The sequence below is a fragment of the Thunnus albacares genome, chromosome 9 (assembly GCF_914725855.1).
Source record: "Thunnus albacares chromosome 9, fThuAlb1.1, whole genome shotgun sequence".
In the NCBI taxonomy this organism is placed as follows: Eukaryota; Metazoa; Chordata; class Actinopteri; order Scombriformes; family Scombridae; genus Thunnus; species Thunnus albacares.
In genome coordinates this window covers 35126350-35153789 of record NC_058114.1, presented here as the reverse complement: position 1 = coordinate 35153789, position 27440 = coordinate 35126350, and the positions used below count along the sequence as shown (strand labels likewise).

At 39.2% G+C, this 27440-nt stretch overlaps 1 protein-coding gene across 2 annotated transcripts in view; it reads right to left on the bottom strand.

The window, feature by feature from the left end:
- Positions 1-317: 317 nt before the first annotated feature.
- Positions 318-27440, bottom strand: part of trappc8 (trafficking protein particle complex subunit 8) — an 86376-nt gene continuing 59253 nt past the window's right edge. For both annotated transcript variants that reach the window (XM_044362006.1, XM_044362007.1), the window contains 9 exons: positions 25181-25337; positions 24911-25007; positions 14196-14264; positions 14048-14106; positions 13213-13419; positions 11442-11543; positions 8973-9112; positions 2615-2704; positions 318-1877 (listed from right to left, as the gene is read on the bottom strand). In XM_044362006.1, coding sequence (XP_044217941.1) covers positions 1643-1877; positions 2615-2704; positions 8973-9112; positions 11442-11543; positions 13213-13419; positions 14048-14106; positions 14196-14264; positions 24911-25007; positions 25181-25337 — 1156 coding nt within the window. In that variant the 3' untranslated portion in view covers positions 318-1642. The remainder of the gene's footprint in view (positions 1878-2614; positions 2705-8972; positions 9113-11441; positions 11544-13212; positions 13420-14047; positions 14107-14195; positions 14265-24910; positions 25008-25180; positions 25338-27440) is intronic.

Sequence of the window (27440 nt, the reverse complement as noted above, 5' to 3'; positions counted from 1 at the left end):
GGAACAAATTCTGCTTGGGTAATACTGTATCTTTCATTTATTTGTTTTTGGCCTAAAATATTTACAGTACATTTAAACGCTGCTAACTCTAAAAATATTTCAATTTGCCAGTATGTGTAATTATTTAATTCTATAATGTAGGTTGCTAAAACCCCCAAATTCACAGAAACAATACAAGGGATATGACCTTAGTGGGACAATGGCCTTAGTTGTGAATTGTCTGTGTGTTTAATTCAACTTTAGCACTCTGTAGTATCAACACCTGTAATGTAGCGAACTCTTTTTTTGTCTAGGACAATAATTCCAACACACATTTGTTACAGCGCTACGAGTGATTCTTTTAACAGTATCTCTTAAATTTTCCACAGCAGTATGTTTTTTATTTCTATATACTTTATAAGACCTGGAACTGTCACAGCACTATAACATCTATAAATGTAAAATTTTCCCTGCCCATACATCAGACAGTCTCTCACACTACATACAGTATCATTAGTTACATTTTTATTTTCTATTTACATCAAATTTGTTATATAAATATAATACATAATTTTCAGAAAAGCTGTCAAGTCAAAGCATATAAGAGCTTGATCACAATATGGTGAGGTCAAACACACAGGTTAGACGCTGATTGGATTGGCTGGAGTCTAGAAAATCAACTGCATGCACATGAGGACATGGTAGTCTGTTGTACTGAGTGAAAATCACACAGAGGATGGGCAGTAAGACAGTCAGGGTTCAGTCTTTGGCCTCCATCTTGTCGAGCACTTAAAGGAGATGCTGGAGGCTCCAGAGCTGTAAACTCAATAAGTCAATGCAAAGACAACTGCGTGGTAAGGTGTACAATATTAAGGATATAAACAGCTCTTGTTACAGTGTCACAGTAACTGATATTTCAAAACTACTGCTCAGTCCATTCAGGAATTTAACACATCTGAATCCTCCAGAGTTCAGTATATTTTCAGATTTGAGTCATTAAAACAGACGGACAGCATCAGTCCACAATGTTACACAGTCTGGAACTAAAGACCAGAGCAGAAACGTACAGAGAACGAAACCCCAGTGATGTGATCACTCTTATGGTGTCGCTCAACGTTGAAACACACCCTGTTCAAAACAAGTGCAGCAGTTTGTCTTTGACTTTCCTTTAAGGTTTTTGCCACAGAATCCAGGTACTGTACCAAGTTTAGATCAGAGTCAACATTCTGGTCTAACACCAGCACATGTCTCTCAGATGACCTGGCTTTTGTCAGGTTCCAAACACATGGGTGCTTGAGATGCAGGTGACAGGTGGGTGTAACAGGGTGGGTGGGGACAGAGGTGTGGAGGGCTGGATGGTATGAAACTGAACCTGCATGTTGATTAGAGAAGTGAAACTCTATTATGATTGACAGATGAAACAAAATAGTTCTGAGGTCTATAAACTGTCTAACCACTTCATCTGTAACATTGGTTCAATCTCTATAAACTGTAGCTGTTTGTTTTATTTACTAATTGGTACAAAACATCTGTGTTTCTGTCCAGTATTAATCAAGAAGAACAAGTTTGGTCATGTGTGTAGACGAGCAGCTGGTGGGCTCTCTCAGTGGTTTCAGTGTCCTCAGAATACAGGTCCTACTGTCAGCAGGCTGGGATGCTCTGTTCAGGCATTGTTGATGATGATGAGAGCAGGACTAGCAGTCTGCTGACTCGTCTCACACATGGCATCCTGCTCAGTCGGCTTGGCGAAGACTCGTGGTGTGTTAAGGTTGTAGACTCCTGCTTGGAGGAAACAGGCTCGCAGAGTCAGGCACAGCACTTCCTGAGGCTTCAGCTGCAGCTTGTACTGAGTCTGACCCACCCAAGTGAACGAGCTGTGGACCTCCAGGGACTCAGGACTGAAAAAGGCATGGATTGATGGAGAGAAAACATGTTAGACATTAGTAACTTGGTTTCTGGTTTCTATATTGTGTCAAAGCATTAAAGTAATCTCTGGGATTTTTAATCAGAAATGTTTTCCAAGACTATTGAAAATTTAAGTTATATTTGGCCATCAAATACAACATCTTTCCACTGGCAGACTGCTATAGTAATATGCCTTCATTGTGTACTGTTTATTAGATACACAAGTCTATGAAATATGACTTCCTTAATGGAATGTTATAGGAATGTTAAAGAATGACAAAAAAGGTCACTGTGATCCAGGTTTCCTTAGCTTGTGCTTAGACACAAGACAAGGAGGGTTTAATGAAGATGCTATTGTGTCGCATTATGTGATATGCATTATGTGAGTTTGACCCATACTAGGGACTATAAGTCACAATGTCTTTTTTTCCCCTATATGTTTCTGGTAAGTCCTCTCACTTGATGGCAGCATAAACAAAATCACTGTTAGCCTCTTTTTTCCAAATCTGTCTTAATACAACACTCACAAGCCCATATGTATTGGTTATTGGTGGCTGTAAGAATTCCCTCTCCATACTGGTTGCGAACAGGTGCTTTCCTTGATTTGCCTGTCTCAGATTTCACATCTCATATTAGCTTCAGCTGAACTTTAAGCATTTTTAGACTGAACCAGGACTGTGGATTTAATCCCCCATTTTTTAAATTGGAATAGTGTTAGAAAGAAACTTACCTGGTGCTTTTGTGTCGCAGGTCAATGATGACATCAACTTGAGCCAAGGAGCAGTTGGACAGAGTCAGAGTAACTGGTACAACACAGAGACTAGAGACAGAGAGAAAAAAAACCCATCACAAACCAGTTCCTCTAAGAGGTTTATCTTTTCTCATTGCACCCTAAGATGTTGAAAGACCTTTCCTAAGTTAGAGCCATTTAAAGTCCAACTGAAATCAAATTGTCTTTTTGTCTTCTACAACAATATAACTACTCTGTGAATCACTTGTTCTTTGTTCTCCTTTGAGAAAAAAACAGAAACCATGGGGAGAAATTTATATCTTAAATTCCTTGATTTCAAGATGGTGCCCCCTAGTTATGCACTATTTGATCAAATACCATTCCATCATCTGCTTCCGTAAGCTGGACTCTATTTCAAGACAGCCAGTAAAATCTTGTAAATAAAGTGATAACTTTGTGTTCTATCATAGGCAAAGCAGACAGTCACTGAGCCTGATAGCATCCTGCTATGCAACAAAAGAGCCACAGACTCTAAACAACAACCCACATTAGCTTTCCTGCTAAAGTCTCCTTATCTGCACTCCTGATCAAAAGTTTTAGAGCACTTCCATTTTTCCAGTTTTTGTTTAGTGTCTAATGTCTCAATGCAGCCACCTTTTTCAGATACAACAGCCAAACACACATTCTTTCTACAATGGAAATCAAATATTGTTTGGAAAGTTCTTCCCAACACTGTTGCAGACAGTCCAGTTCTTCCAAACCAGCTTGATGACTGTGCTGGTTCCATGATTTGAAACCTTCTGTCTTGCTGTAGGATGAGCCCCTGACCAGATACCAGAGGGTATGGCTCTAGAGAAGTGGTTTCCAAAGTGGGTACCACGGCACTCTGGAGTGCTGTGAGGATGGAACAGGGGTGCCACGAGATTAATCATATATTTGTTCATCTACTGTGCATTTTTAATGATGTAAATGTGTAACTCACTTTAATTGAATAAAATAAAAGAAATTCATCTAACATATTAAATAGCTGGGACATCTTTAGGAACTGTTTGCATCAACTTTCAAGGCTTCCTTTACTTTCACTGCTGCAGAAAATCTGTAAGTTGTTAGCCCCTTACTTGATCCCTGAACCTTTGAAATTTTAAATTATTGAATTATTATTATTTTTCAGTTTTTGCTGGCCTTAAGTTTTTACCTCTGGCAATTTACTTACTTACTTATATACCACTTCATGTTGTTCACTGGACTTAAACTGCTTTAATTTCAATAAAAACAGGAAAAAAAGAGGTATTCTAAAACTTTTGAACAGTAGTGTAACATAAGCTCTGTTCACATTACATGACTTAATGCTCAGTTCAGATTTTTTTAGATCAGATGTGATCTTTTTGTTTTGATGGTTCATATTCATGTTTATAAGGGTATCTGGCTCTGGGGTGAACACCCCTGAGGTCCTAAACTGCCATACATATACAGATTAAACTTAAACGTCATTAATGCGCATATAAGAATAACAACAATAATGTCTTTGTGTGACAGTCAAATCATAAACATGGATGACATGGCTGTGGTAGGACATGTCCAGAATTATTTGTTGTGGAGGTTGGCAGACAATACAGATGATGAGGATGAGAATATGATCGAGAAGGCAACCTGTTTATTTTTACTAGGCTGTGAAGTGCCAACACCGAATGATGACAACAGGCAATTATGACGTTAAAAAAAAAAGACATGAATTCCAATATGTCCCTTGTGGCATCAGTCACATAGCCAGAGATCAGATATGAATCATATCTAGGACCACATATGCAAGTGGCCCAGATCTGATATGAAAAATCTGATTTGGTTTGTTCACACAAAAATCAAGTCACTTGGAGGCAAAAAAAAAAAAAAAAAAAAAAAAATTAGATTTGGGCCACTTCAGCAAGTAATGTGAAAGTAGCCTTAGAGACATGAACACACACCTTTTCCTGCATTGCATGCACATGTAGCTACAGTAGTTTGTTTACTTTGTCTCCATTCCATACAGTATAACATTTCCAATTCAGCTTTGCTGATGTAGACAGAGATGTGTGTCTTTGCCTCCTTTTTTCTAAAATCAACAATCAGTTGCATAGTTTTGTTGACACTGAGCAGTAGGTTGTTCTCTGCGCACTATTCTGCAAGATTGTTGATTTCCTCACTCTCATCGTTGTTTGAAATCTGGCCAATGATGGTGGTGTCGTCCGCAAACTTCACAACGGAGTTCTTTCCATGTTACAGTCACTCCTGTTCACTCTGTTCACCCGTACAGAGTGAACAGGAGGAGGCTGAGCACACAACCCTGGGTCGTGCCTGATCGAAACGGACCAATTTCTCAATACCTAGAGAGAACAGTGCCCGTCCCCTAAATGCCTCTTATACGGACTATCGGTAGACGCTACAATTTACCGATGCTCCCTAAACGCCTGAGATGCAGGCTACTGGTAGACACTACAATTTACCAATGTTCCCTAAACACCTCACACGCAGGCTTTCGGTAGATGCTATAATTTATCCATGTTTCCTAAACGCCTGATACACAGAATATCTGGAGACTAATATTTTGAGTTGAGCTGAAGTTGATCGGATAAACTGTAGTGGACATTCAAAATGTGCCTGAGACATCTTGTATTATGTCTTGAACATACATACAAATGTCCCATGCGTGAGAGAGTCTCAAAAAACCAATGCCATCACCATCTGAACATGGTACAAAACTAGTGCAACTCATACAAACCAATTAAAAACAGTTTGTATAATAGTCCCTGTAATGTGATTCATATGCAGCATTATGAAGTGTGGTTATGTACAGTATTTGCCTCCCAACACAACTCATTTCCAGTTGCAGATGTAGAGCCTTAGTTTGAACTACTGTCCCATGACAAGAATGTGGTCTTTATCTGCTTAAACTACTGGAATTAAGCCAATAAGTTAATCATGAACTACAGCTAAAGAGTGTTTTAAAAAAAGAATTTAAAATCCAATTAAAAACAGCTAAAACATGGTTGTGTGATGGAAGTCCTTGTGTCCCTGAAAGGAGCTTAACTCTCTAAACTTTTGTTATGACACTTCTGATGCATGTGCAAATTTTCATGAGTTTTCGAGCACCCCTACCACCTCAAAAAAACTAAAAGTACTTTGGAGGCACTATAGAGCCAGCGTGCCATGTTACATTAAATACATCATTTGAGCTTTAAACGGTCCCTATGTCTATTAGCAAAATCTTCTAATATAGAATATAATTTTGTCAGTAATTTTACCTTAATTTAATAATTGTAAGGTGTACATATTTGTGTTATTTTCATATTTTTATGCTGTTATCTTATATTTCATATTTAATACTTGGCTACACAGTATCCAAGGTAATGATGTAGCTATAAAGCCCATCACCGGGGGAACAAGTCAGACCGGGCTTGTATCCCCCAGGTGAGTATGTGACTATTAAATGGAAACCTGTAAATATTAATGTATAGCTGATCTGAGAGAGAATTAATTACTAATTATAACTATATTGACATTAAGAGTGATTATCTATGTGAACTGATTCATCTGTATCAATAGTGTCTTTGTGTAATCTGTAATATATTGAGTTTTTGATCCATTTAACGGTCATTAAGCTTCGTCACAGAAATCATTTATTAGTATTGTAAATTTCCTTTGATTATGATTTTATGTATATTAAATAGTTGTACTGAGACTGGCCTGTATCCCCCAGATCCCGAAGTGCTTGTAAGCAATAAACATCACTGAATCGACATCGGAGCTGACTGTGTGTCTTAGTTGGAGTCAACTACGTTACTAACTGTCAGCTGTTAGTCCACCATCATCATCACAACACAACACAGAGATTGTAGGCTGTCACTATTATCAGCAATATAACTTAACAGGGGCATTATAAATTGTGAGGTTAATATAGTCCCCCGTTGCACCATGCCCAAACCCAATTGCGACATCAAATCAAAATATTTACTAGTTGGAACATGGGTGCAAAGTTTCACAAGTTTTTGTGCATCTTAAAGGCCTCAAGTGTTTTCGTAAAATGAAAATTGGTGCACGAAATCCATAATGGCTGACTTCATGTTGGGCAAAAAAATTTGAGAAAAATGTATATCATGTCGATAATGATGAGAGCAATGAACCCACTGAATTTCACACACATCAAAGAAACGTTCCAAAATGGCCCTGAGGCACTATGGCGCCCACTGGCAATGGCCAAGCCCAATCACTACAGAACTTTGCAATTTTCGCCAGTTCTCACTTGTGTCAATTTTTGTGAGTTTTCGAGCATCCTAAGCCCCTCAAAAATGCAATGGCGTACTATAATAATAATAATAATAATAATAATGATAATAATAATCCTTTTGAAAACAATAGTTTCCTTGCACTTCCATGCTCAGGCCCTAAGTACCCTCAGCACTTAATTTATCACCACAGACAGACCACTGCAGCAGAGGAAACTGCATCTGAAAGTTAACATCTGAGAAAAGCAGGTGTAAAATCTGCAGCACTGTTTTTGCAGACACACACAGAGGGAGGGAGACTGTAGAGAGAAGAACAGTGAGAGAGACTGACATACAGAGAAATGCAAATTAAAAGATGCATTATCAAGTTACTTTACCGAATCTCATTGCTCAGCAGCACAAAACAAGACTTTGATATTGTGGTATATTCTTGAGACAGATATTTTGTGTTTAGTGTTTCCCCTATAATTGTATAGGCCTAGTGGGCTGCCAGGCCAACAAGAAACCCTGCCAGGCCAAAACAATATTTTTTTCAATGCCAATAATAACGCCAAATATCCATTCATTTGGAAATCAACAGCGTTTGGGAGCCTCTGCGCAGCACTGTTCTGAAACTGAGTTAACCTCTGTGTTGTTGCCGGGGAAACTCTTGGTAACACTACCAAGAATTTCTTTTAAGGAATAGTGCGGTGTGTATTGTGTGTGTGTTTGTGTGTGTAGCATGTGAGAGCTTACGTGAGAGAGCCAGCAGCAGAAAAATGACGGTGAATGCGAGTGGAGCAGAGGAAAAGGTTAGCAGTAAGTTGTCGATCTGGCAGTAAACGTACAGTGCTGGCTACAGTGTGTCAGTTAATAAATGCTGCAGCCTGTCAAGACCACCAAAAGTCACATCAACTGCTGGAAAATGAAGGGGTTTAGCTCCAAAGTTAGCAACAATGGATTAACCTAACCTGAAGACACTAAACAGAGAAATAGCGAATGGAGAACTGTGTGGCTGCTGAGTCTCCCAAGTTTTATTTCTGCTCCCCCTTCAGTCCAGTATGTCTGAAGCAGCCAGTAATTAAGTAGGCTGTTTTATTATTTTTATTCATGTGCAGAAATAATCTATTCAAGGGAGTTTAATTTTTTTTACCAAAACTAATTCAATCACTGATCTTTTTGTGGAGTTACCTGTAGCTGACAACATCAGGCTATTTAACTCATATTTCCTCATATATTGTGTTCCTCTTGCAGGATGATTAAACACTTGCACCTGCTCAGTGGATATCCCCCAGTATATGTAATGCATGTCTGACCACTATAAATCTATGGAAATTCTTTGCCAAATCAAGTGTTCCAGACATAGACTGTATATAAAGATGAACGTAGCGAGGTGCGACATCACCTGTTGGTTTGCACTGGAGCCAGTTTGAAGCCCAGAGCTGCGGCTTATGGTTGGCGCCAACTTTTCCGTTTGGAGCCAGGACCTTCCAAATAAGGAGTGCAGGGTGTTGCTTTTCATGCTCTGGAAACACTCCCTGCTACCTTGGACCCAAGCTGATGCCAGCTTTTTGGGAATACCGAGCACTCATCTATTGGATTTGCTACTTTAGCTAAATTGTGCTTACAGGGCAGCTATTGTTACCAAGTAACATGAAACTTATCAAAATATTGTGACAGTAGTCTGACTCAGTGCGAGTCCCGGAGCCAGGGAAGCAGCGGGTGAGCCAACTGTAAATCACAACTGTCAATCGACACTCACACTGTAGACATCAAAGCTATTTTAAGTCTTCAAATCTTATTAACAGAGCATTAATTTTCTTAATGATCACCAGCACACTTATTAGAGGGCCTGAATTCTAAGATTGAGACCATAGTGACTCATTGAAAATTATGATTGACTTAGTGTTCTAGAGAGAAGTTGAGGCTTTTAGAATAGGAGTCTATTGGAGGATCGAGCACTTGCATTTTGAGGAACTTCCACATTGGCTTCAGCCTCGAGTTGTGGTAGTTGCTGCTTGGTTCAAGACAGACATATCAGGGAGAGGGTTCATCTTTCCTTTATTGTCACACTGTAGAATGACAGATGTTATTGATGAGCAAGACTGTGTGTGTCTCACCTATCCCGGAGAAACGGATGTGTGTAGGTCTCTGGGTAGTGCAGGTTGGTTTTGATGAGTTGGGACAGCTCTGCAGAGGGCAGGACAACTGGAGGAGGCAGCTCTGATTTAAACTTGAACAGCACCATCTCCTGAGCTTCCTGCCACAAAAACACACACACTTTCAAAGTTACAGTGCACAACACTCACCTTTTATTTATGGACTTATACAATCAGCCAATCAGTTTTCGAAATAAAACCCTACTGAGAAATGAAGCCTCACATGAGATTATCAGCCTAGAGCTGCTAATTCTGTATTATTTTAAAGAATGCCCTGCAGGTACAGTGTCTGGTCATGTAATTACAACAGCAACAGCAAACTATCTGGGGCAGTCCTTAATGCTACATCTGGTCAATTTCTGCTTCATTGAAGTTTTCAGAAAGTTACAAGTAGAGCAATGCATATTGTCTGCCTCACAGAGGAGCTGGTTGTGGTTTTTGGGAGGGAGCAGCAGAGCAAATAAATACCAGACAGGTCACTTGTGGAGAGAAGGTGAGCACCTTGAGTCCACATCACTGAGAATCTTATGTAGTCCACACACACACAGTTCAGACATCTCAGCAAGAACTGCATGTTAAGACCTTTATCACCTCAGACAACTTAGCGTCTCTCTGGAGGTCCAATGGACCTTCTACTCTGGTGCTGTGGAAAGCCTCCTGACCTGGGGCATCACCAACTGGTCTGGGAACTAGAGATGCATTGATACTGATATCGGATATTGGTCTGACACTGACTCAAATAACTGGATCAGGTATCGGTGACAATGGGCCAATCTGGTACCGGATACCATTATTTTAATAAATAACAATTCAGTAAATTTATATCAATGTATTTATGTTACATTTTGTTTTACAAAGTTAGGAAAGCAATGTTTAAGTCAAGCCTGATGTTGCCTTACACATAAAAGAATGATCCCAGTCTCTTTCACACAATGAGGCATACAGCTTATGAATTAAACACTGGTATTAGATCGGTACTCAGTATCAGCTGATACCCAAAGCTCAGGTATCCGTATCGGGACCGAAAAAGTTGGATTAGTACTTCCTTACTGGGAACTGCTCTACTCGGGACTGTAGAGTGCTGTACCATGTGATATAGTCTCTCCACTTTGCAGGACTCTTACACAACAGAAGACGCAGAACAAGAGCTAGTAGGATCATGAAGGATGCACTCCACCCCAACAATAAACTAGTCCAGTTTCTGTGCTCAGGCAAACTGCTCTGTAGCCACAAGTCCAACACAGAGAGATTCAGAGTTCATCATCCTGATGGCCTGAGGAATGAAGATTTTTCTGACCTCTGTATATCCTTGGCCTTGTCTAGCACACTGGGTGCTTTCCATTCAGCTAATGATGCTCCTCCATCTTCCAGATGGAGGTCCACCATCATTGAGGATGTTGTAATCCCTTAAATGTATCACAGAGGAGACACGGAGAGAGGAGGTTCCTGGAGAAGCTTAGAGTGAGGAACCACAGGTTCAATTTCAATTTAATTCAATTCAGTTTTATTTATATAGCGCCAAATCACAACAAAAGTAATCTCAGGGCACTTTTCACATAGAGCAGATCTAGACCATACTCTTTAATTTACAGAGACCCAACAATGCCCCCATGAGCAAGGACTTGGCGACAGCGGTGAGGAAAAACTCCCCCTTAGCGGGAAGAAACCTCAAGCAGAACCTGGCTCTAGGTGGGCAGCCATCTGCTTTGACTGGTTGGGTTGAGAGAGAAAGGGGAGAGGGGAGGGCATATGCAGAATTTTATTTTATTTTATTTTATTTTATTTTTTAAATCGGAAGGCTCTTTCTATCAAAATCTGTTTAGGTTGAGCCTGAAAAGGACATCAGATTTACTGTCTGCAGCCTCTGCCAATAATTAAATTTTATTTAGAACAGTTATAGCTGTTTTCATTGCTACTTCATGTCTGCTCTGTCATTTCAGTATTAAACATACAGTATTTTCATTTTCTATTTGTGTTATCTCCATCAGTCGCATTCTGTAATGCTGATGCCACAATACATTTATAATTGTTATGGAGCAGCAGTCATCAGACCCCATCAGATTCCATCTGGTAAATATATAATTCCTCAGTGAATAAGGGAATCAAGGAGCCACATTAGCCACATGGAAAGCACCCATAACACCCATTGTCCTGTAAGGTCCAACACCTTCAACAGCTTATTTACAAAATCGTGTTATGGTCTGCAATCCACTGTTGATCCAACATCAGCTTTCACTTGGGCTATGTCAATGTTTTCAACTTGTTTTTAGGGAAAACAGATATTATGGAGCATGATAACCAAATTGTGGCATCTCACCATTGAAGCATGTTCACTGACTCACAGAGTCAGGAAAGAAGAGGAAACACACTGTGTTACAGACACACTGTTTTCTGTACGTGTGTGTGTGTGTGTGTGTGTGTTTATTGTACCTCTTTGGGAGTCAGAGAACTGGCCTCTTTGCCGATGGTTTGCAGCGCCACATGGAGCTGGCCTTCTAGGATCAGCTGTTTGTTGTCCTCAATCACAAAAGCCTGTACAGACACCCACATCACAAACTGGAAACTCAAGCACTATTGTCCATTTAAGCCCCTTTTCCACTACATGGTACTAGCTCAACTCGACTCAACTCTACTCGACTTTTTTGGTTTTCCATCAGGAAAAAGTTGTGAATGGTACCTGGTACCTACTTATTTGGTATCACCTCTGTTGAGGTTCTAAGCAAGTTGAGCCGATACTAAAAGGTGATATGATAACACTGCAGACCACTGATTGGTCAGTCATTTCTAATTCACTGATTTCTCTCTACTGCAGCTACCTCTCCTTGCTGGACCACCGCCACACTGTCTCTCCCTCTCTCTCTCTTGCTCACTCAGCTAAAAAAATTACAGCTGTGCTTGAAAGAAAGTATTCATACAAGAGGAAAAAACAATATAGATTTGTCCTGTTGTTCTTTATATTTACTGCTGCATGAGTTGGATATAATGAATGAATGAAAAGGAGAAATGCAGAGGAGAAAAATGAAACAAACTAAGAACGTCTGTCTCCACAGTAAATCATCTGTTGAGTGTTTGATGGTTATTTATTTGTGCTTTAAAACATAACCACCGTGAAACAATCAGTAAACTACGTTTTAGTTCTCTTGTTCACTGGCTTTGTTCTCTCCAGGCTGCTCTCTCTCTCCTTGCTTGAACACTGCAGCGCTGTCTCTCTCGCTCATGCTCTCAGCTCTCTCTCTCTCTTTTTCTCTAGTCTTTTTTAAAATAAGTAAGGAAGCCAAAAATAAAGCCTAACTTTTAACTGAGGGGAAATGTCCTCCCTTTGTCCTAAACTGGTCCTAAATCAATATGAGAGTACTTACTTGTTCTATAAAAAAGGGAGTACACAAGTTGAAGCAGCTGTGCTGTGTGTGTGTTTGACCAATCAGTGACAGTCATCCCTGCAAACACCGCCCTACATTGAGGGAGTATTATCTGTAATGTAAAACAAAATCCAGAAATGTACCTAGCACCAAAAGCGAGTAGAGTTGAGTCGAGCTGGTACCATGTAATGGAAAAACAGCATTAGAGTTTCATTAAAAAGTTGTTACATTTTAAGCTGTGAACAAAATATTTAAATCTAGCTGATGTCTGAAATAGTTCTTATTTCTGTACTGTAACACCTTAGTTGGTAGGACCTTCATGGTGTCTTTCCTGCAGTTATGCTCTGGTTCAGTTACAATTCATACATTTCTCCATTGGTCAGAATAAAAATTCATGCAAGATGTGACTTAATGGATATATTCATCAAAGATCATAAGCATTGGCTTAATACATTGGTAAATCACCTCTGTTTGGTTTATTTAAATATGAACAGATTGTTAAATATGCCAATGTTTCTAGGTGTTGGCCAAAATCAGGGGTGAATATCAAGAGGGGACTGATGCCGCTCCACAACAAAACTTTTACCTCTTATATACTGTAGCTTGTTAAGACATTGTACATCATTTATTGTAGAATAATAATTTAGGTTTTGCAATTTCAACAAAAACATGATTAATGATTCAGCCCTACTGTGCTTTCAGTTTTTCTGAATTATGTATTCATTGTTTTTTGTGTATCAGGAAGGGAGTCAACATAATAAAGCTCTGTCTTACTTATGAGGCTTTACAAAGCCTGACACTGTGTCATGGAGTTGGCTATTATCTGGCTCTATTATATGTACCTTCCAGATGACAATTATGTTGAGGTCAAGCTCATTACACTTTTTGACCATGTTGGTGATATCAGAAGTTCTATCCACAGCAGGGACAGAACCCTGACTCTTGCTGCTGGATGATGTCCTGGCTGATGCCACATCCACTCGCTGAGACTCTGAGGACAGACAGCAACGGAAGAAGAAATCTCCACAGGGTGTGGCTGAACTGATGATCTGCATGGAAAGAGCAGCAAGACATGAGGGGAAGGCAGAGGTGGGTAGACATCCAGAGCAGAAAATAGAAAGAGCATGTAGAGCAATGAATGTCAATGACAATTCTTTATGACATAAAGCTGCTCTAAGTAGCCCATTAATAAGTGCACCAGTATGCTATTGCTCACTTGTTACCTTTACCATGTCGATTTGTTGTTATGTCAGACCTTGATTTCATTTGCATTATTTATGTAGTCTTCTTAATTGCATTTTCATCTAATAGAAACACTCCTATCATCCTGGAGTAAAATGATGTTATTCTGTGTTTTGTGCAACCCTAAATGTTTTGCACAGTAGATCACATGTATATCTACAGAGAAATGGAAAAAATGCTACTGTAGATCAAGTTACCTGTAGCTTTAATTTAGTTTGACAAAGTATCAAACACCAGAGGTATCCACGGAGACAAAGTCAAATCAGGTCTATGTCTGATCACTAAGTTCCATAGGATCTGATGACAAATTGCAACTACCTACTACAAAGTATCAAAATGAGAACATATGTCTGACAAACTAAACTGACAACAGCATATTGGATATTGTGTTAGCATTTCCGCATTCTCTAATTTTAATGTGTGCTTTCAATTTACCCGTTCATTGCCCAGATTAAGGTCTGCAAAGGTGTATTTCTTTACGGCACCCGAGGTGGCTGGAAACAACAGACAAAAAAAAGCCAAATCAGTGTTTATTCCAAACCCTAAATTGAAACGAAGCATATTGTATTTTCTGTTGAAGTACCTTGGTGGGGCTTGCACCGTGTGGCCCTGAAACACAGCTTGGCTCTCTCTCTGCTAGTGAGTTTACAGTCTGGAGGGGAAGAGGGCAGAGAGAAGCTGTGATTAAGGCAGATAAATAGGTGAAAACATTGTGTGTAAAGTCTGTTAAGATAGAATGATTTGTCATGTTTGTTTAATGTAGCATTTACACATGGCAATACAACTTGTTATCACACCACATCACAAATGTTCTATTCATTGATGAAGACCATGAGATGTGGTTGAAAGTTCTGAAAAACCAGTAAGTGACCTTTTGAGTGAGATTAATCTATCATATATGCATTATGATATGTACTTTGGTCATTTGGCAGGATTTTGTGGGTCTATGTCACTAAAGGGCAACAATGAATGCAGTTCTAAATATTCTGGTTTTTATTTATGCATATTTGTTTACTACAGAGCCCCAGAAATCTTGAAAGATTTTTTTTAATGTGTACACAAGATTAAAAGACACTAAGAGAGACTAAGAGAGAGATAAAGAGAGATCAAGATTAAAAAAAAAAGTTTTATTCCTTAATATTTTGATCATGTTAACTTGTACCGTCTTACTCCCATGCTTTTAGGTTGTCAGATCATAATATTTAACTGGGGACATTTTGCTCTTGTAAATAAGATCAGATGCCTTTGCTTTGCTTTTTTTACGGGACTATTAAATATTGGAACTCAGTACAATAATGTGTTTACAGTATGACTAATAACTAATGTACTGTGGACTTTAAGTTCTTATTGTTGGTTGTATTTATTTATTGGGACCATGTACAGTGTTAAACATGAATGTTACCATTTGATGTACTGCACCAGAGTAAGCTTATAGCTCATTTTCATCTGCTGTCCCTTCGGCAGGTCACAGTTAAAACATATAACAACACAATAACAAACAGTACAAATCAAAAACACACAGGACACGTAATACAAAATACAAAACTACACACAATAGCACATCACATACACTCACAATGTCAACTAGAAAATTAATAATGTAAGCTTGTCAAATTAAAAGCAACGTTATTTGTGTTCATGAGAAGACCATGAGATGAAATTTAGAGTCATCGTTTTTTTAATTTGGTTTTGAACGTACTGATGGAATTGCAGCTCTTCATATCACCAGGTAGGGAATTCCACTGAGTTGTGGCTTTCACAGCCCAAATGCAGTGCGCCGAAATGGCATGGTACAATCTTGTATAGAGGATATTCTGGAGGATATAATAGAAGTTACGGAGCGTGTATACAAAAAGTCACGTAATGGAGGAGGGGCCAAACCATTTAAAATTTTATAAACTTGGCACAAATTTGAGAATAATCTAAAATTCTCAAAGCTTAGTAAATTGTATTTCTCCAGTACCCTACAGTGATGGAAATGCATTGAATTTTTGTCCAGAGTTTTTAGAGTTTGTTTGTATATGTACTCAAGGTTTTATGGCTGTTTCTCCAGTCTGCCCCCAACATGTGATGCAGTAAGACATATGGGAAAGAATCATAGCATTCATAAATATCTTGGCTGCGTCCAAAGAGAGACAGTTTCTAAAATGTCTAAAATTTGCTAAGTTGTACTTTATGGTTTTAACCATTTATTTAACATGTTTCTTAAAGTTCAAATTTGGATCCAGTGTCACACCAAGATATTTAAAATCAGTGATTATGTCAATGTTTTCACCTTTGATGAGAATATCAGTGTTAGGAGGTTATACCATGGTTTTAGAGAAAAACATACCCTTTGTCTTGTTTACATTTAGACTCAGACAGGATTGATCAAGCCAATGTGTGATCCTTTCGAATGCAATTGTTAGCTTAGCAGCAGCTAACTCGGCTGTTTTTGCATGTGTATACACAACAGTGTCATTTGCATACATTCGCAGTTCTAAACCATGACACTGCTGAGGGAGATCATTAATATATAGGCTAAATAATAGGGGACCTAACACTGACCCTTGTGGAACACCTGTTGTGCACTTCATGTTACTGGACAGTGTGTCACAAACTTTAACACATTGTATCCTATTAGATAAATATAAAAAAATCCATGCCAGTGCTCTAGATGAGAAGTTAAATTCAGAGAGTTTCGATATTAAAACATCATAATGGCCTGTGTCGAATGCTTTACACAGATCTAAAAATACAGCACCAACTACTCCTCCTTTATCAAGTATTGATTTAATTTGCTCTATTAAGTGCAAGGTAGCAGTTTCAGTGGACTGATTTGCTCTAAAGCCAAATTGCATAGAATGTAGACCAAAATTGCTTGAATTAAGAAATGTTGTCAGTTGTTCAATGACAACTTTCTCAGCAAGTTTTGAGAGTACTGGCAGTATACTTATTGGTCTGTAGTTACTGGTTTCAAGGCAGTCTCTCTCAGATTTAAAAATAGGCATGACAATGGCACATTTCCAGTCATCAGGAAAGGAGCTGTATTTAAAAGACAAGTTAATTAAATGAGCAATGGGTGGAGTTAAAATATCTGTGTGATTAAACAAACATGGTGTTAAATTGGAAAGCATCTCTACTTTTGGAGCTTTTTAAGGAGCTGATGATTTTGTTTACTTGTAACTCAGTCTCCACCAACTCGAAAACCTGGCCTGTAGCATCTATAGGAGCAATATCAAGTTTCCTTTTCGTAATTTTTTTTCCTAACTCATATACAGACTCAAGAAAAAAATTATTAAAGACAGAAGCAACAGTAAGATGATCATCAATTAACTTTCCCTGTACTTTGAGTTTAAAATCTCCTAGAAATTTTGGGTCCCTCCTTGTTAGATTATTGATGTTTTTCCAGATGAATTTACTGTTGCCTTTTGCCTCATTCAAAATATTGAGATAAAAACGAGATTTTGCTTCTCTTAGCTCTTGGATAACTTTGTTCCTTAAACCTTTATAAATCAGCATGTCAGTGTCTCTTCTAGTTTTAATTGCCTTCCTTAGTGCAGCATCTATAGATTTCATTGGTTTCCACAAATTTTCATTAAACCACAGTACATTGTTTTTATTTTTAGATTTTATCTGTATCCTCACATTAAATCTTTCCCTCACAGAGATGATTCTGTGGGTAAAAGTATCACAGCCATTGTCCAGATCATCAATGGACATCCCAGTTCAAGCTGTTAACTTCACTAACAAATTCTTCTTGCTTAGCTCTGGGTATACATTGAAGGATCATTGTCTTAGTTCCCGTGGTCCTAAATCTATTTTTAGTCAGTTTTCTCCCACATCGGGTTAGGGTGTAACAAAAAACCTTACATTATTTTTCCAACAGAATTCTCGCAATGTAGTTGAACTAGTTGAATTCCATTGCGTTTGACATATTCTTCTCCAGCCCTTTGAAATATAGAATTCAAAGCTCTGGATTGCCCCCTTGTGGACAAATGTTTAATACTTAGTAAGGCCTTTCGTGATCCATTTTTAAAATCTATCATTAGATCTATATGGAACGTCTGGAAAGTCTGTATCAAAAGCACACTACCGTAACAGTTTAGATGAATCACCTAATCCACATAATTTTACTGTCTCCTGTCAGGTTTCAATAATTAATCCTTGTTTACCATGTGATTTTGTAATTCAGTATCTGCCATCATCGCTGCTATTGGTACCCCTTCTATCATTGCACTTTCAATTTCTTTACATCTTGCAGAGTATGCTGGTGTACACAAGCAAATTAATGGCGTTAACTGTGCTGCATAGTAGTAGTCCTGTAAGCATGGGAAGCCCAGGCCACTACCTTCCTTTCTTAATTGTTAAGTTTTATACCTGATTCTGGGTTTTTTCTCTTGTCATAAGTATCTGGATATCAACCTGTCCCTTTCCATAAACTGTTTCGTTGGTATCTTCACTGGAAGAGTCTGAAAGAGGTACAGCATCTGTGGCAGCATGTTCATTTTAATTGACTCAACTCTGGAACTCAAACTTAAAAAAGGAATAACATTCCATCTTGGTATGCCTAACTTAATCTTATATTTAACAGACCATATTTATGGTCAAATAATTTTTAGATATCTTAAGACAAGTTGATACCCAGGTACGCAATTGATTCTACATTTCAATTTATATTTTCCTCTCATATGGTCAGGTAGGTCGTAATTAAATGTGATAACCTGAGTTTTCTGTACATTAAGCTTATAATCTAAGAGTGTCTCATATTTTTCTAGTAGACTCATCAATTTTGGGAGTGACTGTGTAGGTTTATCAATATGTCATCAGCAAATACAGCTAATTAACATTTACATTTTGTCCATTAGTAATAGAAGGTAGATTCAAAGAGGCAAAAATGACTCAATCTGGAGGTTGTCATGTAATTATAAGACATATTTTATAGCTCTTGTTTTTACTAATTCATTTTCATTTTTAATCATTAATTTACAGAACAAGCTTATAGATTGTGCATTTGTTTATTTATGGAGAGAAAAGATGAACAGAGACACCAATGTCAACACCACATTTTTTTCCCTGCAGTGACAGCAGGGGGCGCTAAAAGCACTGCAACCATTGCACCTTAACAGGCAAAGGTGAACAATGCAATTTTACAACGTTAGACAATTACAATTAAAATATGAACAAACCACTGACAAGAATTTACCTGACTTAAACTCAATTGACCTGCTGTAGCCTAGCCTGAGCTCAAACCTTCCTCCTGGTTTGCATGGACTTAAACTGGGTGTTCTCTTGTGCATAATCAAATGCATCAAGGGAGACTGCTGCAGAAGCGATTGTCATTAGATTTTGCGTCTTTGCCTCGGATAGATGACTTCTAATGGCTGTTTTAATTTTGTTCTGAAGGCTGAACACGTGCTCTGCTGCGACACTGGAGACTGGAATTACCAGCGCCACTTTACCTAAAGCTTTGAAGTTGGGGAACATTTCTCCCAGGGAAGTGATCAGAAGTTGGCAAGACTCTCTAAATGTAGGGTTTCCCAATCCTGCAAGCACTCACTTCACAGGGAGGAAACCCCCCACACTTTCTGCACCAGTGGCGCAGCTGCACCCCTCTGTGACCTGTAGTGGTCACAGATGCGCTCCAAAGCATCCAGTCCGTAGTTCTTCAATGTGCTGTGAGCACCCGGATAGCAAGATGCATTGAGTACCATGTTGCGGTCAGCGATGATGCCCACATGCTCTGAAGGGAATCTTTTTTTGATAGATTTAGTTACCTCCACAATGTACTCTGTGCGCAAAACTGAAAAGGTCTGCGAGTGTGATGCCATAGAACCCACTATCTTGTAAAGCCTCATTAAATTTTAACTCCACCTCACCCGGCCCATTCATGAAGTCCTCTAGGCTAGCTAGGGTCATGCTCATGACAGGTTGGATGGAGATGTTAACATCTTCTTTTGGAACGTGAGATCATGCGGTTCACCACTGCCAAGACATCCGTCAGCAAGTGAGTCTAGGCTTTCTAATAACCTTAGCTACCAGACAGTCTCTCGCAGCCTCCCCCTCCTCCAACTCCAACACAAGAGCAACCTAGTTGGCACGTATGTCCTTAAATGCCCTCTCCAGAGACAGCCAGCATGTAGCTGATGGTTGTTTTAGGCTCAGCAGGTTGTTTTCCTCCATTTTATTTAGGAGTTCATTTAGTCTGTTTGTTTGAATAGCGGACTTCTGGTAGTTATGTGTGTATGTTATTAATAGTGATGATATATGCACTTATTTCACGCACAGCCTTGGACAACTGCAGGCAGCCAGTGTCATTCTGTGCGCACCACAGTGAATGTTTACGAGGTAGGGACAGTCATTCTGGCCCAACTGTTGTGCAATTCCGGCCTTTCGACCCAACATCACACTCACTCCATCAGTTCCCAGCCCAACAACCCGAACCATAGTTACACGAAGGCCCAATAGCATATCTTTTATTTTTGCTGTGATGCATTCTGCAGTGCCAAAGGGCATTGCATAGTTGCCAAAGGACATGGTTTCAGGCTCCCCTTTCTGCTGAAGTGTCAGGTATGTTATCAACATTTTCTCAATCGTGATATTAGTAGTTTCATCTACTATTATGCCAACGTATCTACTGTTGGCGATGTGGTCATCGATAATGCTGGTTATGGTCACTGCTATCCTCTCCTCCATCTGACTGACTATGTCATGGTGGGCGTACATGTGTGCACTGTTCAGGTTTGGACACACAGTAGACTGTAAGAGGTTTATTAGGTTAGGATATAGGTGGCTTAGGGTGTTTATATTTGCCATATACAACACAACCTTAAGTTGTTTTTTTAATGCCTCGTTACAAGCAACCTGCGATTTCTCCATATGCTTCACCACTGCCACACACTGATTGACCACCCGCGAAGCTTTGATGCGACTATGGCTGCTTTTGTGATCATTCAATGCTGATTTCTGCAACTTCATGCAGCCTCGGACAAATACATTACTAATGTTAGCTTTTCCATAGATGTCACAGAACATTTTGCCTCATCTTCCCTCCTCAGCCACGTGAAGTCCTGCTCCCACTGAACCCAGTACTCCCTCTTGACCTCCTTGTTGCCACTTGCTTGCCCTGTAACATTAGCAGCCGCTGGCTGATAAACATTATCAGTTGTTGTTACTTGTCCTTCATCCTCCACCACATCAGTCCCTCTTTCTTCACCTCTTTCTACCTTTTCTTGTAGAGCTTTTTAAAGAAACTTCAAACACTCAGCTGCCATGACATTTTGCAATAGTATGTAGCAATGGCTAAAGCCAGCTGGAAAACAAGGTTGTGCATGTGAGACCACAGACAAGACATGACTAGATAATAGCTAATTAATATGCACACTCGCCACCAACTGGACAGGAGGCTGAATTACTTAAAGTTACGGTTGATCACCCTCTGTGTAATCTGTCAAATTGACAGACGGCCTTCAGATTTTTCCATCATTGTTAAAAAAATTCAATGACGGAAAATTTTTGGTTAATGCTATCTCTGATATTATCTGCTTGTTGTTTTTGTAATCTGTAAGATACAAGTTTCAAAGATTTGCCATCAACTTAATAATAACGTTTTGTAAATAACTTTTTTTGTATTTATTTAATCTAATTCATTCCTTATTTTTGTAATGTTTGATTTAGCCTCTTAATTCAAAGTGTCTACATGGTCTCTCTGTAACTACTTAATCCTCCAAATTCTGATGCCTTTGCTTTCTAAGTTTCTTGTCATGAGATGTGATAGCTATTATTTCCCCTAATAACCGCTTTAAGTACATCCCAAAGCACAGATGGTGTCACCCGCCATTGTCATTCAGATCTAAGTACGTTTTAATTTTTCTCCTTAACTTTTCTTTGGTCTGTGGATTATTTAAAATATTTGAATTGACTCTCCAAAGCACAGATCTTGATTTACTATGAAGATACAGTGACATATGTATATATATGCATACATATATATGTATATAAAATGATGTGAATCATATGCTATTGCCCTCACAGTCACCAGATCTCAACCCAGTAAAACACTTGGACTGACATGTTAGACAGCGCTCTCCACCACCATCATCAAAACACCAAATGAGGGAATATCTTTTTGAAGAATGGTGTTCCTCAGCCTCAGCATTGATTCTACAAGTCTCTGGAACTCCTCTGGAGGGATGAACACCATACCATAACTCTAAATAAGGTTTCTACACTTCTCCACTGGTAGTTCAGCCCACCCCTCTTGAGCAAACTGCTCCAGCTCTCTCAGGTTTGATGGGTGCCATCTCCCAACTGCAAGTTTCAGCTCTTTCTACAGATGTTCAATGGGATTCAGATCAGGAATCATAGCAGGCCACTTCGGAACAGTTCAACTTTTTCGTCTCATCCACTCTTGGGTGCTTTTTGATGTATGTGGACATTGGGTTTTATGTTTTGCTCAAAAATGCCTTGATAGTCTTCTGATTTAATTTGTGCACTGCACAGATTCAAGGCACCCAGTGCCTGAGGCAGCAAAACAACCCCAAAACATCACTGAGCCTCCTCCATGTTTCACGGTAGGCATGGTGTTCTTTTCTCTGAAGACTTCATTTTTTCTTCCATAAACATAGGGTTGGTGTGATTTATTAAAAATCTTTAATTTTGTTTAATCTGTCCAAAGCACATTCTCCCAGAAGGACTTTGGCTTGTCAACATACATTTTGGCCAGTCCAGTCTGGCTTTTTTGTGTCTCCCTCTTAGAAGTGGGGTCTTCCTGGTTCTTCTGCCATGGAACCCATTTTCATTCAGACAGTGACAGATTTCTTTCTTTCTTTCTTTCCTTGTCAGTTATTTTGCCATCTAGTTTGACTTATAGCATTTAGCATTTCTGTTAAAATATCTTCTGTATTTTGGATTCTCTCCTCAGCTTTCACTATTTGCTCTTCAGCCTCACCCAGTCTGTTGTTCATTTTCACAATTTCTCTCTTAATGTCCTCAAGCTGCTCCTTATTATTCTGACGAAAGCCCCTAAGCTCTCAAGGAATCAGTTCCAAAATGGTGGTCTCTTCACGAGGCATTTGTATTACTTCATCTGCATGTTTGCTAGCTGCTGAATGGCTTTGAAGTTGCTCGGCTTCTTCATTGTGTATTTCTTCTTGCTGTGTGTTTTTCTAACTTTTTAGCCTAGTATCCATTGCTACTCCCTTTCAATTCAAGTTTAGTTTGATTAGAAAATTCACACTTTTTGGGGGGTTCAAAATCATCTAGTCAGGAATGGTCTGAATGGAATGATAAAGCTTTCACTATGCTGCCATCTTGGAAGTCAGACTTTGACTAGTTTTAATATACATTACAATCTAAGCTAAACAGGCTAAATACAGACAGTTTTGGTTTTAGCTTGTTCATAACTCATTATTAGATTAACCAGTGTGCTGTGGTTGTGTAAAACATATAACAAAAATATTGCTTTAAGCTTGTTGAACAGGCGGTTTGATAAATTACTCTTATTGGCTTTTTACTTTACAGAGGAGAGGACAGAGAGGAGGAGCTGCTGCGCAGCAATACATGATATCAGTTCCCAGTCTTCCCTAGCTCCAGTCAGCTGCTCTTAGTGCGTGTGGTTTGCGTTCATGCAGTTTGTAAAATGGACATATGTCACACTACATTGTGCAAATCGAGAATAGCGCCCCCCTATTTACTTTTAGCGTTTTTGAGGTACTAGGGGTGCAGCAGAAGTGGCGTGACTTGATATCTGATATGGGTCTTGGGCTTGGGTGTGGCAACATGGCTCAAGAGCATCCCCTACAAAATTCAAAGTCAACACCCCGACCTTTAAATTTGATGTGGATGAGCGAAATTTGGTGGGCACAAGTATCATGTCTAAACATTAAAAAAGCCTCTTGGAGCCATACCCTAAGCCCAAAAGGAAGTCAGCCATTTTGAATTTACTTTGCAATTTTTCTGCAGTTTTTGTCATTTACATGCGTTGTACTTCAACAAACTCCTGCTAAAGAATTAAGCCGAGCGCCTACAAATTTGTTCAGTCACATCTAAAGACCTTTGCAATGAAAAGTTATCAAAATCTTGAATTTTTGTGGAAAGGCCTTAATGTGATGATGCAGCGAATCTCAAAGTTGTAGTAACTCGAAGGTACATCATCGAAACTGCTCCAAATTTCTCATGTTTGGTAAGATTCCCAACCTGAACTCATATATATGTCAATATTGAGTCATAGTCATAGTGCTACCTACTGGCAATAGGAAGTTACAGGTGCTGTACTTTTCCGACCTCTGCCTTGCAGGTTGACCAGATGCACCTCAAATTTGGTCAGAAAAGCCTAAAGACCTTGATGATGCTATATTGTGAAGCTTGTGAGTTTTTACTGAACTCTGTTGCCATGGCTATGTCGATGTTTCGGCATGAAAAAAAACCCTGTTGTAACTCAACTCCACATCCTTAGATCATTCCCAAATTTAACATTTGATAAGAGTCCTGGTCTGAAGACATGTACAGGCTAATACTGAATCACAGTCATACCTTGATGATGCTAAACAGTGAAGCTTTTGAGCTTTCATCAAAAGCTGTTGCTGTGACGATGCATTATTTGCCATGAAACAAGAAGCTGTTTTTGAGGGGCTTAGAGATGCTTGAAAACTCATCAAATGAGGCAAACGAATCAGAAGGGGTGTATTTCGTTGTCTGATATGGGTCTTGGCTTATAATTATATGATAAAAAGTTCTCTTCCAAATCAAACATCCCAAGATTTGAGTGGAAAGTACTGATCTTACAACTGCATTTATAACCTTTTTTTTTGACTAAAATGTAGCTTAACCATGTCATGTGATATGCTACTTCAGAACACTTTACCAGCAAATATTATTGGGACCACTACAGAAAAATGATGATAAACATTTCATATCCAGGAATTCACATTATAGACACTATCACTAACTATCCCTGTAAGAAATTGGCCACAATTTCGCACATACATGGTCCAGCCACATACTAGGTTTTGGCCTAGTCTTGTTAAATGTAGGGTTCTGTGTTCTTGAAGGAAAGGGAACCTCCCTTGCTCCTGACTTCAAAGATGGTACAGTTGAGTTTACAAGTACTGAATTCAGTGCACACTGCAACTCATTTGTTCAGCTGGCTTTTTTTTATGTGTTTTGTCAGATATTGTGAAAGTTTCTGTCAAAAGGGACACCACAGGTGTACTCATCACTCACACTGCTATATACTATGTACACATAAAGAATAAAAAGACAAAGGGAAATGGACTGAAATGAAGCATATTTGAGTCAGGTTGAGTGTGCCAGACACACCTTTATCCTTGGCTGGGTTGATACACTTCTGGAGGCGCCAATGTTGACTGCTGCTGGACACCTGGACAATGTGGAACTCACGCACACCAGCTTCACTCTGAGAGCCAAGAGGAGGCAGATTAAAATAAAGACCTACACTTAGAGATGAAGAAACAACCCATCATTTTTGAGCAGTGATAAGTTGATAAGTTGTTCAACTTGACAGCAAAAGAAAAAAAGTTGCATATTGTAAGTGTGTACTGGAGGTGTATGGCATGCTGTGTATCTCACCGTATTGATGTTCTCCACATCAATAAAGACCAGTGTTCCACCGCTGCTTTTGTCATCCAGACTGTGATGTGGAGGGACGCTGCTGCGGCAGGCTGATGCCTGCACACTCAGAGAGCGACTGGCACAGATAAACACTGTGTGACGCAACACCCGATGACTTCATATGAAGATAGAGGAGAGGAAAAATGGAGATGGGTTATGACAAACAGTCTGAGCTGCACTCACAGTACTACAACTGTTATTAATACAACTGCTATTTTCAATCCATGCCAATCAGCCAACAGCCATCTGTTTGTATATGATTTATAAAGTCAACTGAAAACAGATTTAAATTTTGTATGGGCCCTTTTCAATCAAATAGTTGAGAAAGACTTGGACGTGTTTGAGCAGAGCTTCTGCAGTAATAACTGTAACTGCACTTTCAGCATAAAATCCTGATCAATTGTACTGAGCAGGTCATTAATAAATAAAAAGACAGACACCATTCAGTATTACCGTTGTACATCTCAGAAAATCAAGTACTGTCTTTTGAGATCCTGGAACAACCAGGGTCAAGTTCTACTGCAGAAATATCCAAACAGCTGAGAGAGAAACTTAAATGGGACATATTATGCTCATTTCCAGCTCTATATTTTTATTTTTAGACTCCACTAGAGTAGGTTTGCATTATTCATATTCATATCTTATACTGGTCCTTTAGACAGCCCCTCAGTTCAACCTTTCTCTGAAACAGGCTGTTTTGCCCCTCCCCTTTGCTCACCTCCCTAAAAGCTCTGTTCTGATTGGCCAGCTTCAGGAAGCTTCCCCAGGCTATAGCAGAAGGCTCCAGAGGCAGCGTAAACAAACTAGTAGTGGTCAGATTTTGGTTCTTGTTCTTGTTTTTTACTCAAAATGTTAACTTCTCAAATACATCTGTACATGTTGGAGCCAAAATCCGATCCGAAACATGCAACTGGACAACACAGACATCTGCAGCAACAAAGATTACAGCAGGACGTAGCTGTTTGGTAAGGCTCAGTACCTACTTATTGTATGATATCTTTATCCTATCTGTGTTCAGCTCTTAGTACTTATGTAGCTTCTAGCTGAACCACTGTGGTTTGAAGTTTAGTTTGTCTCTGCATTCCTGTAAGAACTTTCAGATATGTGCCTTATTTTACTGTTTGCTGATCGCTTTAAGCACATATCACTTGGGTTAAGTTACCGCTAATGAAGACCCAACATTCGTGCTTTTGCTGCTTCAACTTAAAAGCTTTTAGTGACCAAATAGCAGGAGAAAATACAGGAAATGAAATGTGTTTATCCACCGTTTTAGTGGAGCTTCATTACATACGCTATTCTTCTGATAAAGCCTGTAAACACAACACGACATGGATATGTTTGGAGCTCTTTGTTCAGCAGATGATTGGGCATACATACCCTACATTATTTGCCCATTGTTGCTTTTCATTTAATGGAAATAAAATAAAATATTAAGCATGTTATCAACAAATAGTGGGATGACGGACAATACAGTTATAAACTGAAAGTGTCTGCTCTATGACTGTCCACAGCAGCACGGGCCGCCAGGCTTGCAATACACTGGCGGAAACCCTGCTCATAATTTGAAACTTTGGCCACATTTAATATGAACATCTGACATCTAACATCTTTGTATATATGACAGAGAATAAGGAAAAGCAGAATAGGTCCACTTTAAAATGGACATAGATATAAAAATTGACCTCTCACATCATAGCTTTGTATTTAGGAAGCTGAGATACGAATCTTGTGCTTTTATTGCAAAGATGCCCTAAATGGAACAAAAACCTTTGCTGTCTTCCCAGTTTACACAACCAGCAGCACCTGAGCGAGAGCCGCTTTTGACGGATGTCAATGTAAAACATTGCAGGGACAGCAAGGAGTCAGTACAGCCTGTACTTCCACGCCAAATTCCAAATCTCATACAACAGAGAAGAGATGACATTTCAGGATGAAGCTACCAGAGTGGTAAATGATCTTCTACTTGCTTTGGATTCAGATTCAACCTCTGTGCTCCTATTACTGAATCCCAGTGCAGCCTTTGACACCATTCACCACTGTATACTCTAAGACAGACTGAAATATTACTTTGGTGTCTCTGCTCTGGCCCTCTCTTGGCTTAGGTCTTACTTATCTCAAAGAACACAGTGTGTCTGCGAGAATAATACTACATCTAAATTTTCTGATGTGAAATATGGAGTACCTCAAGGCTCGGTTCTTGGCCCTGTGCTTTTCTCTC